The sequence below is a fragment of the Manis pentadactyla genome, chromosome 15, assembly GCF_030020395.1.
Source record: "Manis pentadactyla isolate mManPen7 chromosome 15, mManPen7.hap1, whole genome shotgun sequence".
In the NCBI taxonomy this organism is placed as follows: domain Eukaryota; kingdom Metazoa; phylum Chordata; class Mammalia; order Pholidota; family Manidae; genus Manis; species Manis pentadactyla.
Window position 1 is genome coordinate 56,165,203 of NC_080033.1, and position 21,989 is coordinate 56,187,191.

The 21,989-nt window shown below is 47.7% G+C and overlaps 1 protein-coding gene across 2 annotated transcripts in view; it reads left to right on the forward strand.

Annotated features, from left to right (window-relative positions):
- CDH3 (cadherin 3) overlaps positions 1-20,928 on the forward strand; it is an 85,342-nt gene extending 64,414 nt beyond the window's left edge. For both annotated transcript variants that reach the window (XM_036897795.2, XM_036897794.2), the window contains exons 3-16: positions 4,186-4,271; positions 5,169-5,294; positions 5,507-5,662; positions 5,758-5,902; positions 7,177-7,352; positions 8,010-8,138; positions 8,898-9,083; positions 10,484-10,725; positions 11,109-11,254; positions 12,015-12,239; positions 15,248-15,454; positions 17,695-17,825; positions 18,221-18,367; positions 20,062-20,928. In XM_036897795.2, the coding sequence (XP_036753690.2) occupies positions 4,186-4,271; positions 5,169-5,294; positions 5,507-5,662; positions 5,758-5,902; positions 7,177-7,352; positions 8,010-8,138; positions 8,898-9,083; positions 10,484-10,725; positions 11,109-11,254; positions 12,015-12,239; positions 15,248-15,454; positions 17,695-17,825; positions 18,221-18,367; positions 20,062-20,271 (2,312 nt within the window). In that variant the 3' untranslated portion in view covers positions 20,272-20,928. The remainder of the gene's footprint in view (positions 1-4,185; positions 4,272-5,168; positions 5,295-5,506; positions 5,663-5,757; positions 5,903-7,176; positions 7,353-8,009; positions 8,139-8,897; positions 9,084-10,483; positions 10,726-11,108; positions 11,255-12,014; positions 12,240-15,247; positions 15,455-17,694; positions 17,826-18,220; positions 18,368-20,061) is intronic.
- The last annotated feature ends 1,061 nt before the right edge of the window (positions 20,929-21,989 follow it).

The window sequence follows — 21,989 nt, forward strand, 5'->3', positions numbered from 1 at the left end:
GTGCATTCTTCATATAGCTTTAAGCAACGCTGGATCACCTGTGAGTTCAGATATTTTCCTTAAGCTTTTCTTACTCTTCTTACCTCAAGGAGAAAGTGTGTTTTTTCCTGCTGCCCTTGAAACCTCTGTAATAACATTCTTCTTGCCTTTCAAACCAAGGGCAGGAAGGCCTCAGGCCCAAAACTTCAGCAAACAGCCAATTCTGGGGCCCAGAGATTTCAAGGGCCTTTACCCAGGTCACGTAGCAGGTTAATGTCAGTACCTGCAGAAGAATAGGGTCTCTGTGTCCATTAAGAGTATTAATAGCAGACCTGCCTTCCTGCATTTTATTGGTCAGTCCTTTACATTTATTCTCACTTAATCCTTACAACAACCCTGTAGGAAAAGATACTATTATTATCCCCAAGTTAAGTGCTTTTCTCCAAATACGACAGTGCCTCTCTGTGCATCTAAAAATCAATCTCTGCTATTTGAGTAGATAGATAAGAACAGGTAGTGGAAGGTGGGGAGGAGATAAGCAAAAACTCTCGAATATATCAGAAAGATGACATAACCATAGTTAAGAAAATGACTCGGGCTCTGGGCAGGTCTGGGTACCACCTCTAGCTCCCTCCATTTCCTGGCTATGTAACTTTAGTGAATTCGTTAATCTGTCAATTTCCCAGTCCAAAATGGGCTTCAAAATCTACTTCATAGGGTGCTTAGTGAAGATAAAATAAGGTTTATAAATGCTAGCTGTTAATTGTAATTCATGAAGGAAGGGATTCTGGACTCTTGGGATTGATGTGCTGCTGTTGCTTTGCTAGGGCTGCCAAAGCAAAGAAACTTGGGCTCAGGGGCTTAAGCAACAAAAAATTATTTTCTCTCTATTTTGGAGACTAGAAGTCCTAAGTAAGGTGGCAGCAGGGTTGGTTTCTTTCAATGCCTCTGTCCTTAGCTTGTAGGTGGTCATCTTACCCTTGTGTCTATATATTCTTCCCTCTTACCTGTGTCCAATTTTCCTCCTCTTATAAGGGTACCAGTCATGCTGGAGTAGGACCCACCCAAATGACCTCATTCTAACCTCATCACCTCTTTAAAGACCCTCTTTCCACACGGTCACATTCTGAGGTGTGGGGGTTAGGACTTAAATATAGGAGTTTGGGAGCAGACACAATTCATACTAAGAGAAAACTTGGACCTACAAAAAATAGAGAAAATAAGATGCTGATAATCCTAACCACTGGGAAGGTTCATTTCCTTCCAGTCTTTTTTATTCTGTACATATTATTTATGTGCTGTTCTACATTCTGCTTACTTTGTTTTACTTGATAGCCTAAGAACTTCCCTAGATAATTTAATTTAGAAACTCTGCTGTAAATATTATTTTGCAGAGCTGGATAAATGATCCATAGAGGGCCCCGTAGATTAGGGCTGCCCTATGTTAAGATGACTTAACCTTTGCCACATATCATTCCTGGTCCTTTTAGCCCTAAGCACAGCAAGATTCCTCAGAAAATGAGATGGCAAAGCTGTGTGCTGGCAATAAAGGTCACGGTCACTCTGGGGATCTCACTGCCCCTGGGACCCTCTGGAGCTGACTCAGACTAGATCCCTCTTTCTCCTCTTCCTGCTGGCAGAGCATGTTACAGCCGGTGACTCTCCTCAGTGGGGATGTTGTCAAGGAGGCAGGGCCAGTTTCTACGCAATCTTCTCTTTCTCATGGGCACATTCCAGCCTTCCCACAAAGGATCCTGCCTCTGCGTGAGCTCCTGGGCCCTGGAGAGCTGGTACGGGGCTCTGGGATGCTGAAGGCAGCTCTGTAAGCTTATAAGCCTCCCTTCCTCCCCTTTCCATCCACTAACCCTCTTTGCAAAAGATGGCTAATGTCTGGACTTCTTTCCCCTAGGTTAATTTGGCATATTTTTGAACTTCATTTCAATGGGGTCATCCATACAACCTTTCTTGTTTCTGGCTTGTATTTTCAACTATATGTTGGTGAGATTCATCCATGTTGTTGAGTCCTTGTAGTTGATTCATTTCATTATGTGAATACACCATGATGTTCCTAACCGTCTACTTTGGTGGACATCTGGGCTCCTTCCAGTTTTCAGCTATTATAAAGTGCTGCTGTGAACATGATAATACATGTCTTTTGGCAAATGAGTGTATTTTGGGTCTAGACCTTAAACTGGAATTGCTGGGTCTGGAGGAATGTATATATTTAGCTTCAGTAAGTATTGCCCAATAGGTTTCCAAAAGGACTGTCCAATTTTTATACTCCCACATCAGACTTTTTTTTTGACGTAAAATATGCATAACATAAAATTGGCCATTTTAAAGGAAACGATTCAGTGGTATTAGGTACATTTATAGTGGTTTGCAACCATCATCATAATCCATCTCCAGGACTTTTTCATTATCCCAAACAGAAACTCTGTACCCATTAAACAGTAACTCCCAAGCCCCCTCTCTTGCTAGTCCTTGGTAAGTTCTATTCTACTTTCTGTCTATTAATTTAACTACTATGTACCTCATATAAGAAGGATCATACAATATTTGTCCTTTTGTGACTTATTTCACTTAGCATTATGTTGTCAAGGTTCATCCATATTGTTGTATGTATCAGAACGTTATTCCTTTTAAAGGCCAAATAATATTCCATTGGATGTACATACCACATTCTATTCATTCATTTCTTAGTGGACACTTGGGTTGTTTCCACCTTCCAGCTATTGTGAATAATGATGCTATGAAAATTTGTGTACAACTACCTGTGTTCCTGCTTTTAATTGTCTTGGGTGCACACCTAGGAGTGGAATTGCTGGATCATACGGTAATAAAAAAAATATATTTACCTTCTGAAGAACTGCCAAACTGTTTTTCACAGTGGCTGCACCATTTCACATACCCAGTGCAGGAAGGTCCAAATTTCTTCACATCTTGTCAACACTCTTTATTTTCCTTTGGTTTGTTTCTGAATAGCCATCCTAGTGGGTGTGAAGTGGTACCTCATTGTGATTTTGATTTGTAGTTCCCTAATATCTAATGGTGTGGAGCATCTTTTCATGTGCTTATTGGCCATTTGTATATTTTCTTTGGAGAGCTGTCTATAAGTTCTTTGTCATTTTTTGTTTTTTTGTAAAGTTTTAGGAGTTCTTTTACATATTCTGGATATTTAATCATTTGGAATTCTACTTTTTAATATTACATTCTTACATACTATTTGAATACTTTTTGCATTACTTGTGTAATTGAAAAAAAACTCATCTGTTATTCTTTCTTATTTGAAGGAAGGATTTTTTCTTTAAGTCATTGTCATGATCTGAGACTAACAAATTTTCAAAAAAGGACAGTTGGGAGACCTCACTGTGACATTTCTGTGGCACAGCACTGTCCCTGAGGTCTTTGCTGTGCTGTCGCCTAGTATGACGAGCACTGCGCCTGGGCCAGCGTGAAGGGAAACGTTGAGCCAGAGCATTGGTGCTCATGGTCCAGGTGTGGTCCCTGCAGAGTTCCTGATGTCAAAGCAGGGCGGGTAAGAACCCTGGTGGTGAGTACTCTAGTGTACACCACGCAGTCGGGCTGACTGGCTTCTGAACCTCAGTGTTTTCATCTTTGAACGGGGCTAATATCTAACTTGGTAGGGTAGTTGGAAGGATAAAATGGGTGCAATCTCTAGCTTAGTGAAAGGTCTGAACTGAGAGTGCTTGTTTAAAGGGGTGGCTGAGCTGGGGGAATTCAGCAGGAGTATGACAAATGGAGACTGCTGAGGTTGTCCAAAGTTTTGATCTGTGTGCGCGGTGGTGTAGCAGGACGCGTTTGTATGTAGTAGACTCATAGCCTTCAGAAAGGCTGAAAATCTTCTGCCTCCAAAACTGTCTGAGCCAATCTGTGACCTTGGGTCAGTGCTGTGTCTCAGTGAGGCCACCTGGGGCTCATGTCATGGAATGTCTATGATTTTGGGTCCTTTGGCCTCATAAGCAAAGAAAGGAGTTTGGCCCACAAACCAGGAAATGGTCCTCCCCCTGGAAACCAAATGGGAGTCCCATCTGAAAGTCATTTGATCACACTGTGGGAGGAAGTAAGCCAAATCTCCTTGGAACAGTCCTTGATCCAGTCAGGGAGCTGTTGTCTGGTCTTGTTTCCCCTGGGGTAGCTTCTAGAAGCACACCCCATCCTAATACTCTCCTCCCTTCCCCACAGTGGTTTTTATGGACTGCCCTGGACAAGTGTTGGCCTTGCTTAGCACTGATGATGACTTCACTGTACCCCCTGACAGAACAGTCCAGGTAAAACACCATGTCCTCCTGCCTATGAAAGAAAGTGTTATCCATGCATTCCCAGCTTTCTGCTGGCGAGGAGTCTGTTGTGAGCCACATTACCCCTTCAGAGGAGGCAGGGTTTGCCCACAGCTCTGGGTATGGGTACTGATCTAAGCAAGATGGTGCTTGCAGCTGCTCCCAGTAGGGGCGCCAGAGAGTCAGGCCAGTGGGGCAGAGAGCTGCCTTTTGAGTAATAAATAGATTAGTGCCCTTGGTCCCTGAAATTCCCAGTCCCACCTCCCTTTCTTTCCCATATCACCTGGGCAAACCCCTAGTGAAGGCGTTTTCAACACAGGAATGCCAATCCCATGAGCCTCTGGGAAGGTGGACCTAAGGCACTTGGCCACATTTATTTCTTTTAATGTAATTTTTGAATAGTTAATACATCCACTGGGTTCAAAGCTTAAATATTTACAAGTTATACAATGAGTAATTTCCTCTTGTTTCCCTGTATCTGCCTAACGCCCTTTCCACCGCTCCCAGAGAAGACACAGATAACCACTATTATTAGTTTCTTTCCTTCTAGTGTTTATATATTTGTTGTATATTTATTTTAAATATACTTTCATATAATATATATACACATGCAGTATATATATCAGACATCTTTCTATGTCAACACATAGGAAGCATCCTCATTCCTCACTTTTAGAGCCATGTAGTAGTTCTACTTAACGGATGTATTATAGCATATTCAGTCGGTCCTCCTCTGTAAGTGAACATTTACATTATTTCCAAGTTTTCTTTTGCAATAAACCCATCTACATCTCTCTCCTCAACCTCTTCCCTTCCTGTAGGTGAGAGGATGTTGTATGTGTTTCAGCTGTTTGCTTGTCTGGGTTAAGGGGTTTTCTCTCCTTGCAGGAAAGGAAAGCATTGAAGATATTCCCACCCAAACGCATCTTGCGAAGACGCAAGCGAGAATGGGTGGTCCCTCCAATATCTGTCTCTGAGAATGGCAAGGGTCCCTTTCCCCAGAAGCTGAATCAGGTATGACTGCACCTTCTCCCTGGGAGTCATCAGTGGCTGCAGGGCCCCTCACCCAAAGGCCTGAACATGAGCTTTCTTACTACTGAGCACTGGGAGCCTCCAGAGGAAACCCTCTATCGTGGGAGCAGTGTCTGATAAAGTGGTGCCTCTCTTGCTGCAACTGTGAGATATTTGTCAGTTGGATGACAATATCCTTTTTTTCCCCTTCCTAGCTCAAATCTAATAAAGATAGAGGCACCAAGATTATCTACAGCATCACAGGGCCTGGGGCAGATAGCCCTCCTGAGGGTGTCTTCACTATAGAGAAGGAAACAGGCTGGCTGTTGTTAAATAAGCCATTGGACCGCGAGAAGATTGCCAAGTATGAGGCGAGTAACCTGTGGCGTATCCGGTGAGAGGCAGGCCCCAGGGCTTGGTTTGGGTTGGGGAGCAGCAGGCTGACCCCAGACCTGTATACCCACAGCTCTTTGGCCATGCTGTATCAGAGAATGGTGCCTCAGTGGAAGAGCCCATGAATATCTCCATCATTGTAACAGACCAGAATGACCACAAGCCCAAGTTCACCCAGGATGTCTTCAGAGGGAGTGTCTTGGAGGGGGTACTACCTGGTAAGAGGACTGGGAAGGGGACAGCTGCGGAGGTCTGCTATAGCCTTAGGTCAACTTCTGGAACCATCTGGAGGTCAGCCCAGACCTTTAAAGGCTGGAAAAACCCTCCACACTTTGATTTCCTTGGCTGTGCATCAGATTACCTGGAATCTTCTTAAAAATCCAGATGTCCTCTACTCCATCCCAAGATCCCTGCATAGGAATGATCCTGGAGTAGAGCTCTGGAATCTGTATATTTGAAAATTTCCCAAAAGCTTCAGATGAGCAGCCAGGTTTGGGAACCACACTAGCTTTGGACCTGTGAAGACATATTTGAATCTTGGTTTTGCCTCTTTACCTGCTGTGACCCTAGGCAAGTTCTTGACTTCTGAGCCTCAATCTTCACATCTGAAAATGGGGATAATATCAACCTTTAAGTATTGTGAGGACTAGAAATAACACATGCATGCCGTTATGTAATACGAAGCACCTAACACAAGATTCTTTAGTAAACGGCAGCAGCAAGGAGAGCAGCAAAGGTTGGGAGGTGTCAAATATGGTTTATGGAGAGCAGAAAATAAACTTCTGGGGCTGGAGTAGAGGGTGGGAGGGGCCAGCAAAAGACTAGAGAAATAGGTACATATTAACAACCTCAAAGGCAGGTGCTGGTGGGGAGGGGTCCTCCTTCCTCTCTGCATTATGGAAAATTACAGAGCAATGTGAATTGGGTAGGCTGCCAATACAGACTCCCCAAAGAAAAACAAGATGGAGCCTTTTTTCCCCCTTATATTCAAAAAGCTTAGAGGTGGTCAGTTCAGGCTCAATGGTGATGAAGTGTTTGAGACCCAGACACCTTCTATCTCGTTGCTCTGCTGTTTTTGGTCCGGCTTCATTCCCAGGGTTATGTGTTCACTGCTGCTGGAGCTCCAGCCGTTACAACTGGAAGAAGGGAAGGGGGTGGGAGGAAAAGCCCCATACTCTGAAAAAACAATTCCCCCAAAGTTATATGTCTCATTTGTCAGAATGTAGTCTCGTGGCTTCAGCTAGCTATACGAAGAGATGGGAAATAGTCTTTGTTCCATATGGGCTTGTGCTCAGCCTAAAATGCATGAAGATCATGTTCCTAAGGAAGAAGGGGAAAAAAGGAAATGGGCACCAACCAGCAGTCTCTGCCACAAAGTGGAAGATGGGTCCAAGCCAACGAGCACGGTGAAGCCCCAGTGTTCCAGAAGTGGGCATGGCTGGAACTGGAGCTGGGAGGGAAGGGTGCTCACTCATCCCTTTTCCCCCTCCAGGCACTTCTGTGATGCAGGTGACAGCCACAGATGAGGATGATGCCATCAACACCTACAATGGGGTGGTTGCTTACTCCATCCATAGCCAAGAGCCAAAGGACCCACACGACCTCATGTTCACCGTCCACCGGAGCACGGGCACCATCAGCGTCATCTCCAGTGGCCTGGACCGGGAGGTGAGAAGCCCTCTGGGAAAGCGTTGCCTACCCAGGCCTGCCCCTGGGGCCTGACTCTCAGCGCAGAAGCCCCGGTTCCTGCCCTCAAAAGCCCAAGCCAGAGCCGCGGGAAGCCAGGTCAGCTGGGAATGGCTGCTGCTGTGTTCCCGTGCTCATGTCCCACAGCTCCCTTAGGCCAGTGGCACGCTGCCAAATGATCTCGTTAAGGCTGGGGAGGCAGCTGTAAAAATGCAGACGTTTGATATATTCTGTAGGTTTTCTCATTTCCTCTCAGAATGGCTCACTTAGCACGCACATTGCCCAGATTTGTCCCTTGTGTGCCACAAAGTAGAATTAGCTGCGTGGATATTGGAGTTGCCTCCTATTTCCTCCTTAATACCTTTGCCCAAATCCCTGCTCAAAGCTTTCCTTCTGCCTCCGCCCCTCGTCAGAGATAATGCTCAAGCTCCATCCCCAACAGGCCCGGGAGACGTATGCGGATCCACAGTTCCCTCCGCCTGCCCCCTGGAGGTGGGTGGTCGTGGGTCCAGGGCTCGAGAGAACATTGTGAGAGGGAGAAACCTTCCCATACACCTAAGGCTGTGCCTCTGGGAGCCCATTCTGAGGGACCCCTCAGGCTGAACTCACAGTGGCCTTCCACTCTCCTGTTCTCCCCAGAGAGTCCCTGAGTACACACTGACCATCCAGGCCACGGACATGGATGGGGATGGCTCCACCACCACGGCAGTGGCCACAGTGGAAATCCTCGATGCCAATGACAATGCTCCTGTGTTTGATCCCCAGAAGGTAGTGCCCCTTTCTGCCTTCTTCCCTCATCAGGTGACAAAGGAGAATAGTTTTCCTTGCTAATGAAACTCCAGGACCAGTCCACGTTGCCTCCAGTGTGGTCCCACCTGTTACTGGCTCTGGTCTTACCTTTCTGTGCTCTGTTTCCTAACCTGTGAGATGGGGATAATTCTGGTATCTGCTGCACTGTTCTGAGTTTTTAGTGAAATCATCTATATACAATTCTTAACACAATCCCCAGCATATAATAAGTGCTCAATATGAAAATCTTGGTTGTTAGGAAAACTCATTTGACTCACACCTGTACCTGCCCTGAACAGCTGATTTCCATCTTTGCCACCTGTTCTAGAAGAACTTCCAAAAAAAGTTCCTGGTCAGTGCCCCGGAGCAGTCAGGCACCTAGCCCTTCTTGTCGCCTTCCTAATTCCTTCCCGATCACAGCTGCATAGGTGGCTGCACGTGGCAGGGATTTGAACACCCAGACCAGTGAGATTCCTGGAGCATCAGGCCCCTGGGTGTAGGAAAAGCAGGCCCAAGATCACAGTGGTCTGTCCCAGCAGCTGAGGGGCTGCCTCTTGGGACGTTCAGCAGTGTGTGCCCTGAAACCCTGATAAGTGGGTTGGGTGGTCCCAGAAAGGGTGAGCAGTATGGTGCTCCCCTGGAGTTGGGTAGAGGACTCACAGCTGGTAAGGAGTGCAACGGTCTCTCAGGGTGGTCAGTTTCTCTGCTCTGACTGTGCTGTGCTTCCCACACCAACAGTATGAGGCCCATGTGCTGGAGAACACGGTGGGCCATGAGGTGCAGAGGCTGACAGTGACCGATCTGGATGCCCCCAACACTCCGGCATGGCACGCTACCTACCGCATCTTGGAAGGTGACGACGGGGACCATTTTACCATTACTACCTACCCTGACAGCAATCAGGGTATCCTGACTACCAGGAAGGTGAGCCAGTTTGCGCTTTAGACAAGGGCCACACCTGGGGCAGTCAGGTCTGCAGCCTGCAGGACAGAGAAGTGCCACCTGCCGTGGAACATGTTCCTTGGACCACTCTCCAGGGAGCACACCAGGCCTGTGGCTTCCAGCACTTACCCACCCTCTTGGGTTAGGGAGTCCCTTTATTCAAACTGAATCCTACCCAGGACCCAGTTCCAAAACCTGATAGAAGTCAGTGATCTAACTGAAACAGATCAGTGGAGCCCCTCCTGCCAGATCCCAATGTGCCGTGGCTTCCGCTGTCAGTCTTCTCACACAGAGGGTCTCTGTTTATTGGAATTCTTGCTAATTTTGTATTTAATCCATAACATGGGTGGCAAATTACTTAGGCATACCCTTACCTCAAACTTGAATAACATTTAATGATTCAAGAAGATGAGCCTAATCTTTCTTTGATTTCTTTTACCTACTGGTTTGTTATGAAGAAGAGCCCAGTTTGAGAAGCAGCATTTTATATAATACTTTAAAGACTATCCCCTTCTTAAAACAAAAATGTTATAGTGCCCTACTTACGTTGTGAAATGAATTTCACTTATAATGTGATTTATCTAGCTTATGTAAGTTCTAGAAAAACAGAGTACCCTAACTGTAAAATTAAGGAGAATTTTACAGGAAAAGGTGCTGGTAATAAAATAACTGTATATAACCTTTTGGATCCAAGTATACTAGAATACATAATGAGTGGTCAGCACTTGCATCTCTTTGTAGAAGCATCCAAATGTGGGGGTGCTGTGTGTCGCTCTGGAGACTCATCCTGCAAGTGGTGTTGCAGTCTCTCCAGAACAGCCATAAACAGCTCTTGGGAAAGGCCTGAACAAATCAAATTACCAGCTCCCCTCAGAAGTTGCATTCCTAGAAAATTCAGCATATATTAAAACCACACCAAAAATTTGGTTCACATGTCAAACATGTCCTAGACTGTAATTACAGACAGACTTTTCACAGCCACCAATACATGAATGTCCAAGGGGATATTGGCAAGTCACACAGGATATGGGACAGTTCTTTGGGTCCCTGCCCAAGCCTGTAAATGCCAGTGGCATCCCCAATTATTATGACAACTAGAAATGCCTCTACAGGTTTCTACAACACCCCTTCTAGGGTGTAACCACCCCATTTCTAGGGCTTGCTGGCCTGGCTGCTTTTGGAGCGATCTGAGCCCCACTGGATGTCTACTCAGGAAGTGCAGTGGCTTTAAGGGATGGGTGGGGGAGGGGGATGTGTCTTTGCTGGTGGGAGCCTTGAGCCCCCTGCTGTGGGGCCTTTCCTCCTGGCATCCTAGCACTGCACAGGGCCTCTGCATCAATGCATCAATGGCGGCTCATGTCTTCCCTCTTTTTCTCTCCCAGGGCTTGGATTTTGAGGCCAAAAACCAGCACACACTGTACATTGAAGTGACCAATGAGGCTCCTTTTGTGGTGAAGCTCCCAACCTCCACGGCCACCATAGTGGTCCATGTGGAGGATGTGAATGAGGCTCCTGTGTTCGTCCCACCTTCCAAAGTCGTTGAGGTCCAGGAGGGCATTGCCATTGGGGCGCCCATCTGTACCTACACTGCACAGGACCCTGACAAGGGGAATCAGAAGATCAGGTATATGAGAGCTGAGCGCAGATTCACCCAAATGCCCTGGTGCTGTTGGGTGGGTGGGTTGTTATGGCCAGAATTTGTTTTACTTATAAAGACTGTTAACTATTTCGAATATTACCTCTGCACGGGGCCTTCCCTTCCTGCCCTCCCTAAGGCTGCGGCTGAGCAGAGGCCCAGGGAACAGATGTTCTTGTCCCCTCTGTGTGTCCCTGCTGGGTGCCCCACCTGCTGCTCAGGCTCCCAGTTAGGGTTGGGGTGCATTTTCCACGTGATCTGGCTTAGGAGGCCTAAGTCCCATGATACTGTCTGCCAATTGGGATGAAGAGCATCTGATACCAAAATTCTGAATATTCTGGATGTAACTCTTCTCAACTTCTCTGCTCCAGCTACCACATCCTGAGAGACCCAGCAGGGTGGCTAGCAATGGACCCAGACAGTGGGCAGGTCACTGCTGCAGGGGTGTTGGACCGCGAGGATGAGCAGTTCGTGAGGAACAACATCTACGAAGTCATGGTCTTGGCTGCGGATGATGGTGAGAGCTCCCTCCCCAGCCCGTCCATGCGGACACCTGGGAGGCCCATGACTCAGGCAGAGTATGGTGTGGGGAGGGGTGTCAGCAAACCAATCTGGAGCGCCCAGAGGTCTTTCAGGGGAGTCTTTTAAAGACTGGTCCTAGGGTTGGCTGGTGATGATTCTGATTTCCCTAAGACCCAAGAGTTAGCAGATATCCTGAAGACTCCTTTCAGCCTAAGTGTGTGGTTCACTGAGTCCTGAATTAGTCTGTCAGTTTCCCCATGCGACTGATTGAAAGGGGCTGCCTGGAAAGTGCCATGTTGATTAGCGATGTCACCCCATACAGGATTGGGGGTTATGTGATTGCCATGTGTCTCTGCTTGACACATAGCGAAAACCCAAGGCCTGGACGGGTTAACAGGGCTGTGGAAGGAAGCCTCCCTGAAGCTGATCAGCAAACACTGCCTCAGCCCTGAGGTGGCCAGTGGGTTTTGCTTTATGATCGATTGGTAGTGGCTGTCCGGATGAAGTGTCTGCAACTGTGCTACGGTCAGTTAGTAATGTCTGCTGTGGATACAAAATGAGATTGATGGAATAATTGCCTTGTTTTGCCATCACTGGTGGGCTCTGTAGTGAAGTAGGGCATGGAGGGGCTTCAAAGGTTACAGCTGGGCAGTAAACAGTAGGCTCCCTGGGTCTGACGGGGTGGGGCATAGGGGATTCATCACCCCAACCACGGACAGATGCTGAGACGGTGTCATATGTGTAATTATGAACAGGGAGCCCTCCCACCACTGGCACGGGAACCCTCCAGCTAACACTTATGGATGTCAACGACCATGGCCCAGTCCCCGAGCCCCGACAGGTCACCATCTGCAACCAAAGTCCTGTGCCCCAAGTGCTGAACATCACGGACAAGGACTTGTACCCCAACACCTCCCCTTTCCAGGCCCAGCTCACACATGACTCAGACATCTACTGGACGGCCGAGGTCAATGAGAAAGGTAACTGAGTGGTGATGGCAGCTGGGTGTCTGCCAGGGCCCTGCGCGCACTCCCGCCCCAGCCTCGTGCGGGTCACTGAGGGAATGGGTAAGCCTTTGGAACTGTGCAGGAGCCCTTAGACACCATTCTAGCCCGATCACCTTCTTGTACAATTGGATAAATGAAGCTCAGAGAGAGAGGGCGTGACTTTGTCAGTACCACGTGGTGAGAGTGTCAGGACTCCAGAGCGGTGATGGTGGCCGACACGCACTGAGTATGCGTACTGTGTGCTAGACACCCCTGCAGGTGTTTTACAAAGAGAGGTGACTGCCCTCATGACAGCCCTAAAGGAAGGCACTGCTATCTTATCACACGTATGCAGACACATGTGCACTTGTTTTATAGATGAGGAAACCAGGGCTTACAGGAGGTTCAGTATATTGGCAGAGGCATTATGGTTAGAAAATGATGGCACCAGAATTTGATGCCAGGCAGTCTGACTTACCAAGATGTTCTGCTGCTACCATTTGTTGAACCCTGGCAATATACAGGACACTTTTTTCCTTATTTATTATTTCTGCCACCCTCTGTGGTCAGTATTTTTATCCCTATTTACAGATGAGAATGAGGCTCAGAGAGGTTAAGTAGCCATGCCCAAGGGCACAGAGTGGGTAAGCAGTGGAGAGGAAGTTGAAGCCAGAGACCCTGGCCCCCCAACACCCCTGCACCCAGCCACCTCCCCATCTTTTCTCTTTCCCATCCCCCGCCAAGCTTTTCAGCCTCCACTCGTTTTTAAAGTTGTCACAGGACTGGAGGACGGGTCTTCCTGGCAGCAATGGGTGAGGACCCAAGTGCGTGGGGAAGGTGGGTCCAGCCCCAGGTGCCAGTGAGGTCTCAAGAGAAACACTGCCCACTATTAAATGTCTCCCCCTTCCTCTTGGGGCTGAGGTCCCCCAGGACGGAACTGGGGAACCAAAGAAACCAAATGCCCTGTGTCTATTCTGCTGCTGAGCCCAGGCCAGGAAGGGCCCAGGAGGCCTGCTTCAGACGCCCACATTGTCTCATTTGCCCGATTACTGTGATTCGGGTCTGTATATCCCGCACCTTTCCTTTGGGGAACATAAGTTGATCTCCTGTCCCCCCCTTGTGGCCTACAAGCCATTTTTTTCCTTCTCTGACCTTATTGTTCACAGAGGGTGCACTCTGGAGCCAAAATGCCTAGGGTCAAGACCTGACTCCTTCATTTACTAGCTTTGTGATTGTGGGCAAGTTACTGAGCCTCACTGTTACGTTTCCCTATCTGTAGAGTGGTGCTGACAACTGTAGCTACTTCCATAGCATTGCTGTGAACATGGAGTTCCCGGAAGGCATCCTGTCTGGTATATCAGTGCTCAGTAGTTGTGAGCAGACACCTTCAGCACCACTGTTTCTCAATAACAACTACAGATACGGTTCTCAGTGGGAGCATTATGGCCAAAGATCAGGTGCCATTACTTGATAATGGTGTTCATACCTGGTTCTTGGTTTTAACCTAGTTATTTTCTACCTAACCGTGTCCCTGTTACCAGGGGAATTAACCCAAACTCTACCCCTGTGTGATCTTGGGCTGGTTACTTGACCTCCCTAGACTTCAGCTTCTACATTTGTAAAATGAGGATGACAGCGCCTGCCTCTCAGAGCTACGGTCAAGCCCAGAGCAGGGCCTGGCCCGTGGTGTCAGTTCAGCCACCACTGCCGTCAGCACCATCATCATCGTCATCACCATCAACTGAGAAATGGGCCCTCAGATGGGAACAAGGTGGTCGGTCGGGAGATACCCCAGGTTGGCCTTCCCACATGGTTGGCCACATGTGCAGCCTGCAGAGCTCTCTCTGGCCACCATTGCTGATTGGGAACAGGCTGAATTCTCCCTTCTGGCCTTTTAACTGAAAGCGGCCCAGTGAACATGCAGAGCCTTTGAAATGAAAATGGCTTGAGGTCAGTGTTGAAATACACCAGCAAGCCTGAGAGTGGGCAGGCTAGAAGCATGGGATTGTTTTTTATTGCCCCGTTGACTGGGGGACCCTGCTGGCATTTAGTGGTGAAGATCTGTAATGCTTAGAAAAGTCCTACATGATGAAAAATAGTTCCCCCCAGCTAACAGCCCCCTCCTTGAGAAACTTGGATCTAAAGTGAAAGCCTTTCTTCAGAGAGGCTCCTGACCCCGTATTTCTCACCTACAAACTAGCTCCCCTCCCCACTCCAGAATTGCCACACAGGCTCCCCGGAACAGGCCCACTGTGCAGGCCATGCTGAGGTCTGGCTTCTGCTCCATGACTAGCCTGCCACCCACCCTGGGCCTTTGAAAGCCACTTAGCACAATGCCCACTGCAGCCTCATTTCCAGCATCCCTGAACTTGTATGCAGTCAGTAATGCTGGGATAACACAGGGTAACATCCCCTCTGATCTGCTTAACAATGACAGTTCTATCACCAAGGCATGTGCATTTGGATTTATTAATAATTGGTGCTCACTCAGAACAGCATTTCAGGTATTGAAATTCTGTCATATAGTTGAGGTATAAACCTACCATAGCAAGAGCACAATACTGCAATAATAGTAGTGAAGTTTAAAATAGAAAAACGGGTGGCCAGTAAATGTGAATATGGAAAGACTGGGTTAACTGTCTCTTAGGAAGAGCAGTGTATCCTGTTTGAGGCAAAGAACAATCTAGCAGCAAATAGTGCTGAGAAATTACTGGCCCTGCTTAACATGACTTTTTAAAAACTTAGTATTTGAAAAATACTGTGATTATTGATTTTTTAAAAAGAAAATGATGAACTTATTCTTCTGTCCCAATAATCCTTTCCATGATGGTGAATTTGGCTCTGGCCAAATATCAGTTTTTAACACTTGGCATAGGGTGCTTTGGGGCCGTTTCTCCCTGTGGTGTGGATGCAGGGACTTTCTCCCCAAATGTCCACTGTTGTCATACGCAGTTCCTGCCATTTGTGGTCTCCTGAGGTGAATAAAGGCCTATCCATTCCAGGAGACACAGTAGCCTTGTCACTGAAGAAGTTCCTGAAGCAAGACACGTATGATGTGCACCTTTCTCTGTCCGACCACGGCGACAAGGAACAGCTGACAGTGATCAGAGCCACCGTGTGTGACTGCCACGGCCACGTGGAGACCTGCCCTGAACCCTGGAAAGGAGGTTTCCTCCTGCCTGTCCTGGGGGCTGTCCTGGCTCTGCTGTGTGAGTACCAGCGTCCTTCCCCCTCTCAGCCGGAGGTGGTTAGGAGACCTGGTTCTACCCTGAACTTCTGGAATTCAGGGGCCGCCAACACTGCCCATCTGTTCCTTTGAAGTTCTAGGAGTGTCTTTCAGTCAATAGATGTTTATGGGCTTCTGGAATGTGCCAGGCTTTGGGGACAGTGGGGGGCAAACAGACTTGGCCACTCTGTCTCCTAGAGGCTAGAGCAGCGGTTCTGAAAGTGTCCTCTTCAGACCACCAGCATAAGCATTACCAGGAACTTATGCAGGAACTTAGGGATGGACTCCAGTGATCTGTGTTTTATCAAGCCCTCTGATGCATGATGCATAGAATTGGAGAGCCACTGGTCCAGGGGATAGAAGTGTTTGGTTAAAAACTAATTCCTTTCCTCTGAAGATAGAACCTATTGCATTTCATTTTCACACTCTCTGAATTGGTCCAGACACAGAAAACACATATTCCATCAGATGTGAATACAACAGCAAGCTGTAATCAATCCATGTACTGTGCACCAAGCACTATTTGTAGGCACTTGGGGACACAGCACTTAACAAAACAGACCAATCCCTGCCCTCATGAAGCTTACTTTCCAGTGCAGAGAGAGAGGACAACAAATAGTCTGGCACAGAAAAAAGGGTTACTATGGAGAAAAAGCAGGGGGAAGAGGTCTGTCCTTCTAAGTAAGGTGGACAGAAAAGGCTTTGCTGAGAAGGGGATATTTGAGTAAAGACCTGAAGTAAGGAAGCAAATCATTCAGATATCTTGGAAAGAGCAAGTGCAAAGGCTCTGAGGTAGCACTGTGTTTGGTATGTGGAAACAGCAATGGCTGGAGTGGAAAAAGCAAGAGGGAAGAGAATAAGAGATGAAGTCAGAGAGGTGATGGGTGTGGGGAGCATGATTTGGGGGCCTTGTAGGCTAGTGTAAGGACTCTGGGTGAAATGGGAGGTCATCAGAAGTTTGGAGCAGAGGAGTGATGTGATTCGACTTGAATTTTACAGGATTCCTAATGAACAGACTGTAGAGGGGCAAGGGTAGAGGTAGGGATACCATTAGGGGCCATTGCCATAATCTAGGGGCAAGTTGATGGCTGGTGGCTCAGACCAGGATGGCAACTGAGGAGGTAAGACGTGGTCATAATTTCAAAGCAGAAACAATTCAGATTCATATGCGGTATGAGTAGAGCCACCAAGTAGTCTAGGTCCTGAACAAGTAGAAACATGGAGTTTCCATTAACCAGTTTGGAAAGGACCCTGGGAAGAGATTTGCCAGGCAGTTCAAATGGAGTTCTATCAGGAGGCAGTTAGGCACATATGCTTTGGTGCAGGTGAGAAGTCCAGTCCACCTCCTGCCTTTGCCCTAACCCAGTAGGAAGGAAGTGAGGAGGGAGATGTCACAGTCTAGCCCACCAAGGGTGTGCATCCTGAGACCCTATGGATTCCCAAAGAAGGCTAGGGCTATTTGTCCAGAGAGACAGTGGTTCTATCCAAAAAAGAGACGAAGGTAAACAGTAGCTGTGTCCTCCTGAATTGGACAGCCACAGAGAGGGCCAGTGACACGTTCTTCATATGGGATTAACTGAGGGTAGCCATGGCATTTAGGGAGAGCAGCCAGGCATTAGTTGGCCAGTCCCTTTCTTAAAATCCCAGAACAGTATTTGCACCTAAGTTTAGATTATTGCAATATCAAAGTTGAACCCTTTTGCTTTTAGCTTTAAGTCTGTGGCTAATTCGGGGACACCTAGGGACTGAAAAAGAGTCTTGTTGAAAAGTAGCATCTGCTGAGAGAGTCCCATCCCCACAAAGGAGGATTTCCTTAAGGGCCAATGTCACCAGTATGGGAAGGGGGGCAGTAAGCATACAGAACGATAGGTGGGGGCATGCTGCTGGGAGGAGGTGGTGGTGAGCTGAGAGCTGAAGGGTGAGAGCCGGGAATGTGCCTGGGAGGGTTCCAGGTGGGGAAGGAGACCAGAGGACGATCTGAAGGGGGAAAGTGCTGGGTATATTTGAAGGACTCCAAGAAGGTCAGTGTTCTAGACCTGGATGGGGGAGGCGGGGTCTGGAGCCGGCAGGGGCTTTGATGAGTTGGGATTTTCCTAGGTGCATGGGAGCCATTGATGTGTTTCAAGCTCTGGTTACCCAGTAGGGGGGGTATTCAAGGGTTTGGAGTCCTGGGTGGCCGTGTGGTTGCGAGGGGTGAATATTCATGCCCCCCAACTCTGCTAGTTCTCCTGCTGGTGCTCCTCTTGTTGTTGAGAAAGAAACGCAAGGTGAAGGAGCCCCTTCTGCTCCCAGAAGACGACACCCGTGACAACGTGTTCTACTACGGTGAAGAGGGGGGTGGCGAGGAGGACCAGGTGAGACACCGAGAGGTCGGGTGGCTGAAAGGGATGCCCCGGGGCCGCCACTGATGGGGGGTGGTTGGGTCAACCAACTGACCGTGTTGGCTATGTTGCCCAGACACTGACCTGAAGCGTTGGTCTTCATGCAGGATTGACCACCAGCTCTCCTCTTCTGAGAGCATGTCTGGTCTATTGCTGTAGCCTCTCTGGTCCCTTTGACCTTGAGCCTGCTCTTAATTTGGGAGGAGGGGATATGGAAACCAGGACTTTCAGAAGTCTCTGACATTATCTGTCTTCTAAAACCTACCCATGAACCAGAACATCCGAATGGTAGGGAAGTGGGTGAATGTCAGTGGTGGGAAAGAAGGAGGGTCCTTTTTAATCCCACACTCTCCTTCCCATTCACCAAGGACTATGACATCACTCAGCTGCATCGGGGTCTGGAGGCCCGGCCGGAGGTGGTTTTCCGCAATGATGTAGCACCAACCTTCATCCCCACTCCAGTGTACCGTCCCCGTCCAGCCAACCCAGATGAAATTGGCAACTTCATCATTGAGGTGAGGCGTGGGGCCAGCTTGGGGCAGCCCTCTTATCAAGAACCAGCATGGGTTTGGAGTCTTGGCTCTCCGTTCAAATCCTGACTCCACCACCAACCAGCTCTGTGACCTCTGGCATGTTAGAGTAACTTCTGGGTTCCTGCTTCCTCCTCCATAAAACCATAAGTTGCAGAGCAGTTAAGAATAGGTTAAGAATCATTTATTCAACAAATATAACGGTTGTTAAAAGAAAACCCAGGAACCAGACTATCTGGGTGTGAATTTTTCAAGATCCCAGGTGATTCCAATGTGGAGCCAAGTTGAGGATGCTGTGTTTTGGTTGCTTTAAGGTTGGATGAATTAGCATCTTAAACTGGGCTGTGCAGTGGCTCCCAAACTGCCTGCACATTGGAATCCAGGGAACTTCAGAAACTACTGGTGCCTCAGACTCACCCCTAAGACTGTGATTTGATGGATCTGTGCTTTGGATGTGGCCTGTGCTTTGGAATGTTTTAAAGATTCCCAGGTAATTTAAGTGTGTGAGCCACTAGCTTGGCACCTAGCATTTGTTAGGTAATGATAATTATTGTTGCTAATAGCTGGGTGTCACCATTCTGAACTCCAATCACACATTTACTTGATTAATCTGAGAAATCTTGACAAACATCAGTGCCTGGGGCCCAGACATCCGTTGTTTTTTTATTTGGCTCTGATACATATTTTTGGCTCTCCAAGGAAATCAAATGTACAGCTAGGATTGTGAGAACCACTGAATCCTAAGAAATATGTGATAGGAACCTAGCATAGCCTGGTACCTTAGGTGCAATCAGGAAATGGAGGTTTTTAAGGGAAGGAAGAAGGAAGGGAGGATAGATTGATGGGTTGGGGGGTGTGAGGAAGCAGCAGTGGGCAGAGGGCTCAGTGCGCCATCAGGATTCCTCCTGCCTTGAACCTTTCTGTTTACACTTCTTGCCTTCTAGAAATAGCCTTGGGGATGAGACTCTGTTCCTTAGCCTGAGTATATTTGAGAGTGCTGCGCACAAACAAAAGCGTCTGGGGAAAGTTTCTCAGGGCAGCTGGTTTGAGAAGATGACTTGGAGCTAAATTAAATATCTGGAGCTTTTCCCTCCAGTTAGACAAAGACAGCTTCCAGAATGTCTGAGTATTGGATTGTTTTGTAAATACTATCTCATTTAATCCCCCTCTGCGGGGTGATTCAATCAACTCTGCATGGTGGAAGTCTGTTGTTATCCTCATTTTGTAAATGAGAAAAATAGTGTTCAACTATATGTCAGGTACTATTCTAATAAGTAGTTTACATATATTTACATATATTCATATATTCCTCTAAAACTATATCTAGTCTCCCCATTTTAGAGGTGAGGAAAAACAGCAGAGAAGTTAAGTGATTTGCCCAGAGTCCTAAAACTAGCGAGTGTGGTCTGCAGTGAGTTCTCTTGGAGCTGTCTGATTTCAGAGTCCCTGCCCTTACCCACTGGCCTGTCACCCACAGCAGCTGCTCTGTGCTGGGCCCTGTGCTAAGTGTTCATGTGCATTACTTCATTTCAACCTTCAAAACCTTAAGGGAGGGGAGACATGGCTCCGCAGATGAAGCAGTGCTAGCTTGGCGAGGTGAACTCACTTTCCTGAGCTGTCGCAGCTGCCGAGTGTCTGACCCAACCGGCTGCTCCTAACCACCTGCTCTGTCACCACAGAACCTGAAGGCAGCCAACACGGACCCCACAGCCCCACCCTACGACTCCCTGTTGGTTTTCGACTATGAAGGCAGCGGCTCCGATGCTGCCTCCCTGAGCTCCCTCACCTCTTCGGCCTCCGATCAGGACCAAGACTATGACTATCTGAGCGAGTGGGGCAGCCGCTTCAAGAAGCTGGCGGACATGTACGGTGGTGGCCAGGACGACTAGGCCACCCTGCCAGCGGGTCCAGGGACTAAACATCAGGCTGTGGCCGCATCTCCAGCCTCAGCCAAGGATTCGGGAGCTTGTTGAGAAGTGGCCTTAGTAACTTGGAGGAGAGAGGCCTCAAGTCTGACATTAAGGGGTTGGTTTCTAAGCCTTTGAGTGGAGAGACATGGGCAGTTGGATTTCAACACTGAAAACCTCTCAGCCTAGGCCAGGGTGGCCTCAGAGGCTGAATTTCTGGGAGTCATTAACCTGCTGAAAGACACCCAGCCCTGTGTCCTGAGCCTGGACTGACCGACCCACCCTCCTGCCCCCAGAATGGCATGCTCTCTGGAATGGACCCTTCTCTGTAGAAAGAGACCTTTTACATTGCAACCTGGATTTTTTTTAAATGCTGTTTTGAAAAGAGGCGGGTCCTCAACAGTCCCCTGGAGCCCTCAGAGGCCCAGGCCAGAGCTGCACGGTTCCTGTGCCCTCATGCATTGCTCTCTGATCTCCAGGCCCCAGGACCTCCTATTTGAATGGATTACTGCGTTTTTATACTGAGCGCGACTAGGTTGCCCTTTATTTTTTATTTTCCCTATTGAGTGCTGTAGATGAGGAGTGACGACAATCATGTAAATGTACTAGAACTTTTATATTAAAGGAACTTTTCCCATAGGTTCCAGGAGAGTGAACTTTTTTTCTAATAGCTGTTTCATTGACATATGATTCATATACCATACAAGTCATTCACTTAAGTGTACAATTCAATGATTTTTTAGGATTTACAGAGTTGTGCAAGGGGAGTGAGGGTGTTTGACCCTGCTGGCTCCACCCCGACTTCCTCCTGATGGCAGAGGGAGCTCAGCATTCATTTATGTGCCCAGGTGGACCCAGGTGGAGACAGACCTGCCCTCCTTCCCCTACAAATTACAAGCTGCTCTTCAGTGCGAGAGAACCACTAACCCCCTTAGCCTGGGGATGAGCCCCACCAGCACTGCAGGCGATGTCTTTTCTGGGACAGTGGCTGCTCACTTGATTAGTATGGTAAGTGAAGATTTCCTCTTCTGTGGAGTGGGCTGTTTCAAAAGGCATGGGTTGGGGAGGATCTGGCTGTGCTACTTCCTAGCGAGTCACTTAACTTCTACTTGCCTCAGATTTTTCATGCATAAAATGGGAAGTTTTTATGGAGATGAAGTGAATGAATATCTGGTACATGGTAAGTGCTATTTGTGTTCATTGGTAATAGCTACCATTTATTCAGTACTTTCTAGAGCCCAGTGGCGCTAACTTCATTTATTTCCGTTAAGCAAATCTTCCCAGTCACCTTCTGAGGGGATTTTTCCTCCTTTAAAGAATGGCCTCATTGTATTTTTTTAAAGGCCACATGGTCATCATCTAAATCGAGCCAGATAGAAGATTAGAGGACCCACCCAGGATGCCAGTGAAATTGGAACATTCCTAACAATGGCACAGGGGCAGGAATAAGGATGAAGAGACAGGGACAGAATGATTCCAAGTATGCCTTTGTTTAAGCAAAGTTTTAACATTTTCTTTGCAGTGCACCAGAAGAAAAGAATCTGTTGGGAAGCCGTAGGAATTGCTAAAGTTGAAATATTTCCTTCCTGCAAGAGTGACTAACGCCTTAAGGCAGTGGTGCCCTGGACTGGCAGCATGAGCATTACCTGCTGAGTCAGAAACTTTACAGTCTGTTTTAACAAGTCTTCCAGGTAATTCTG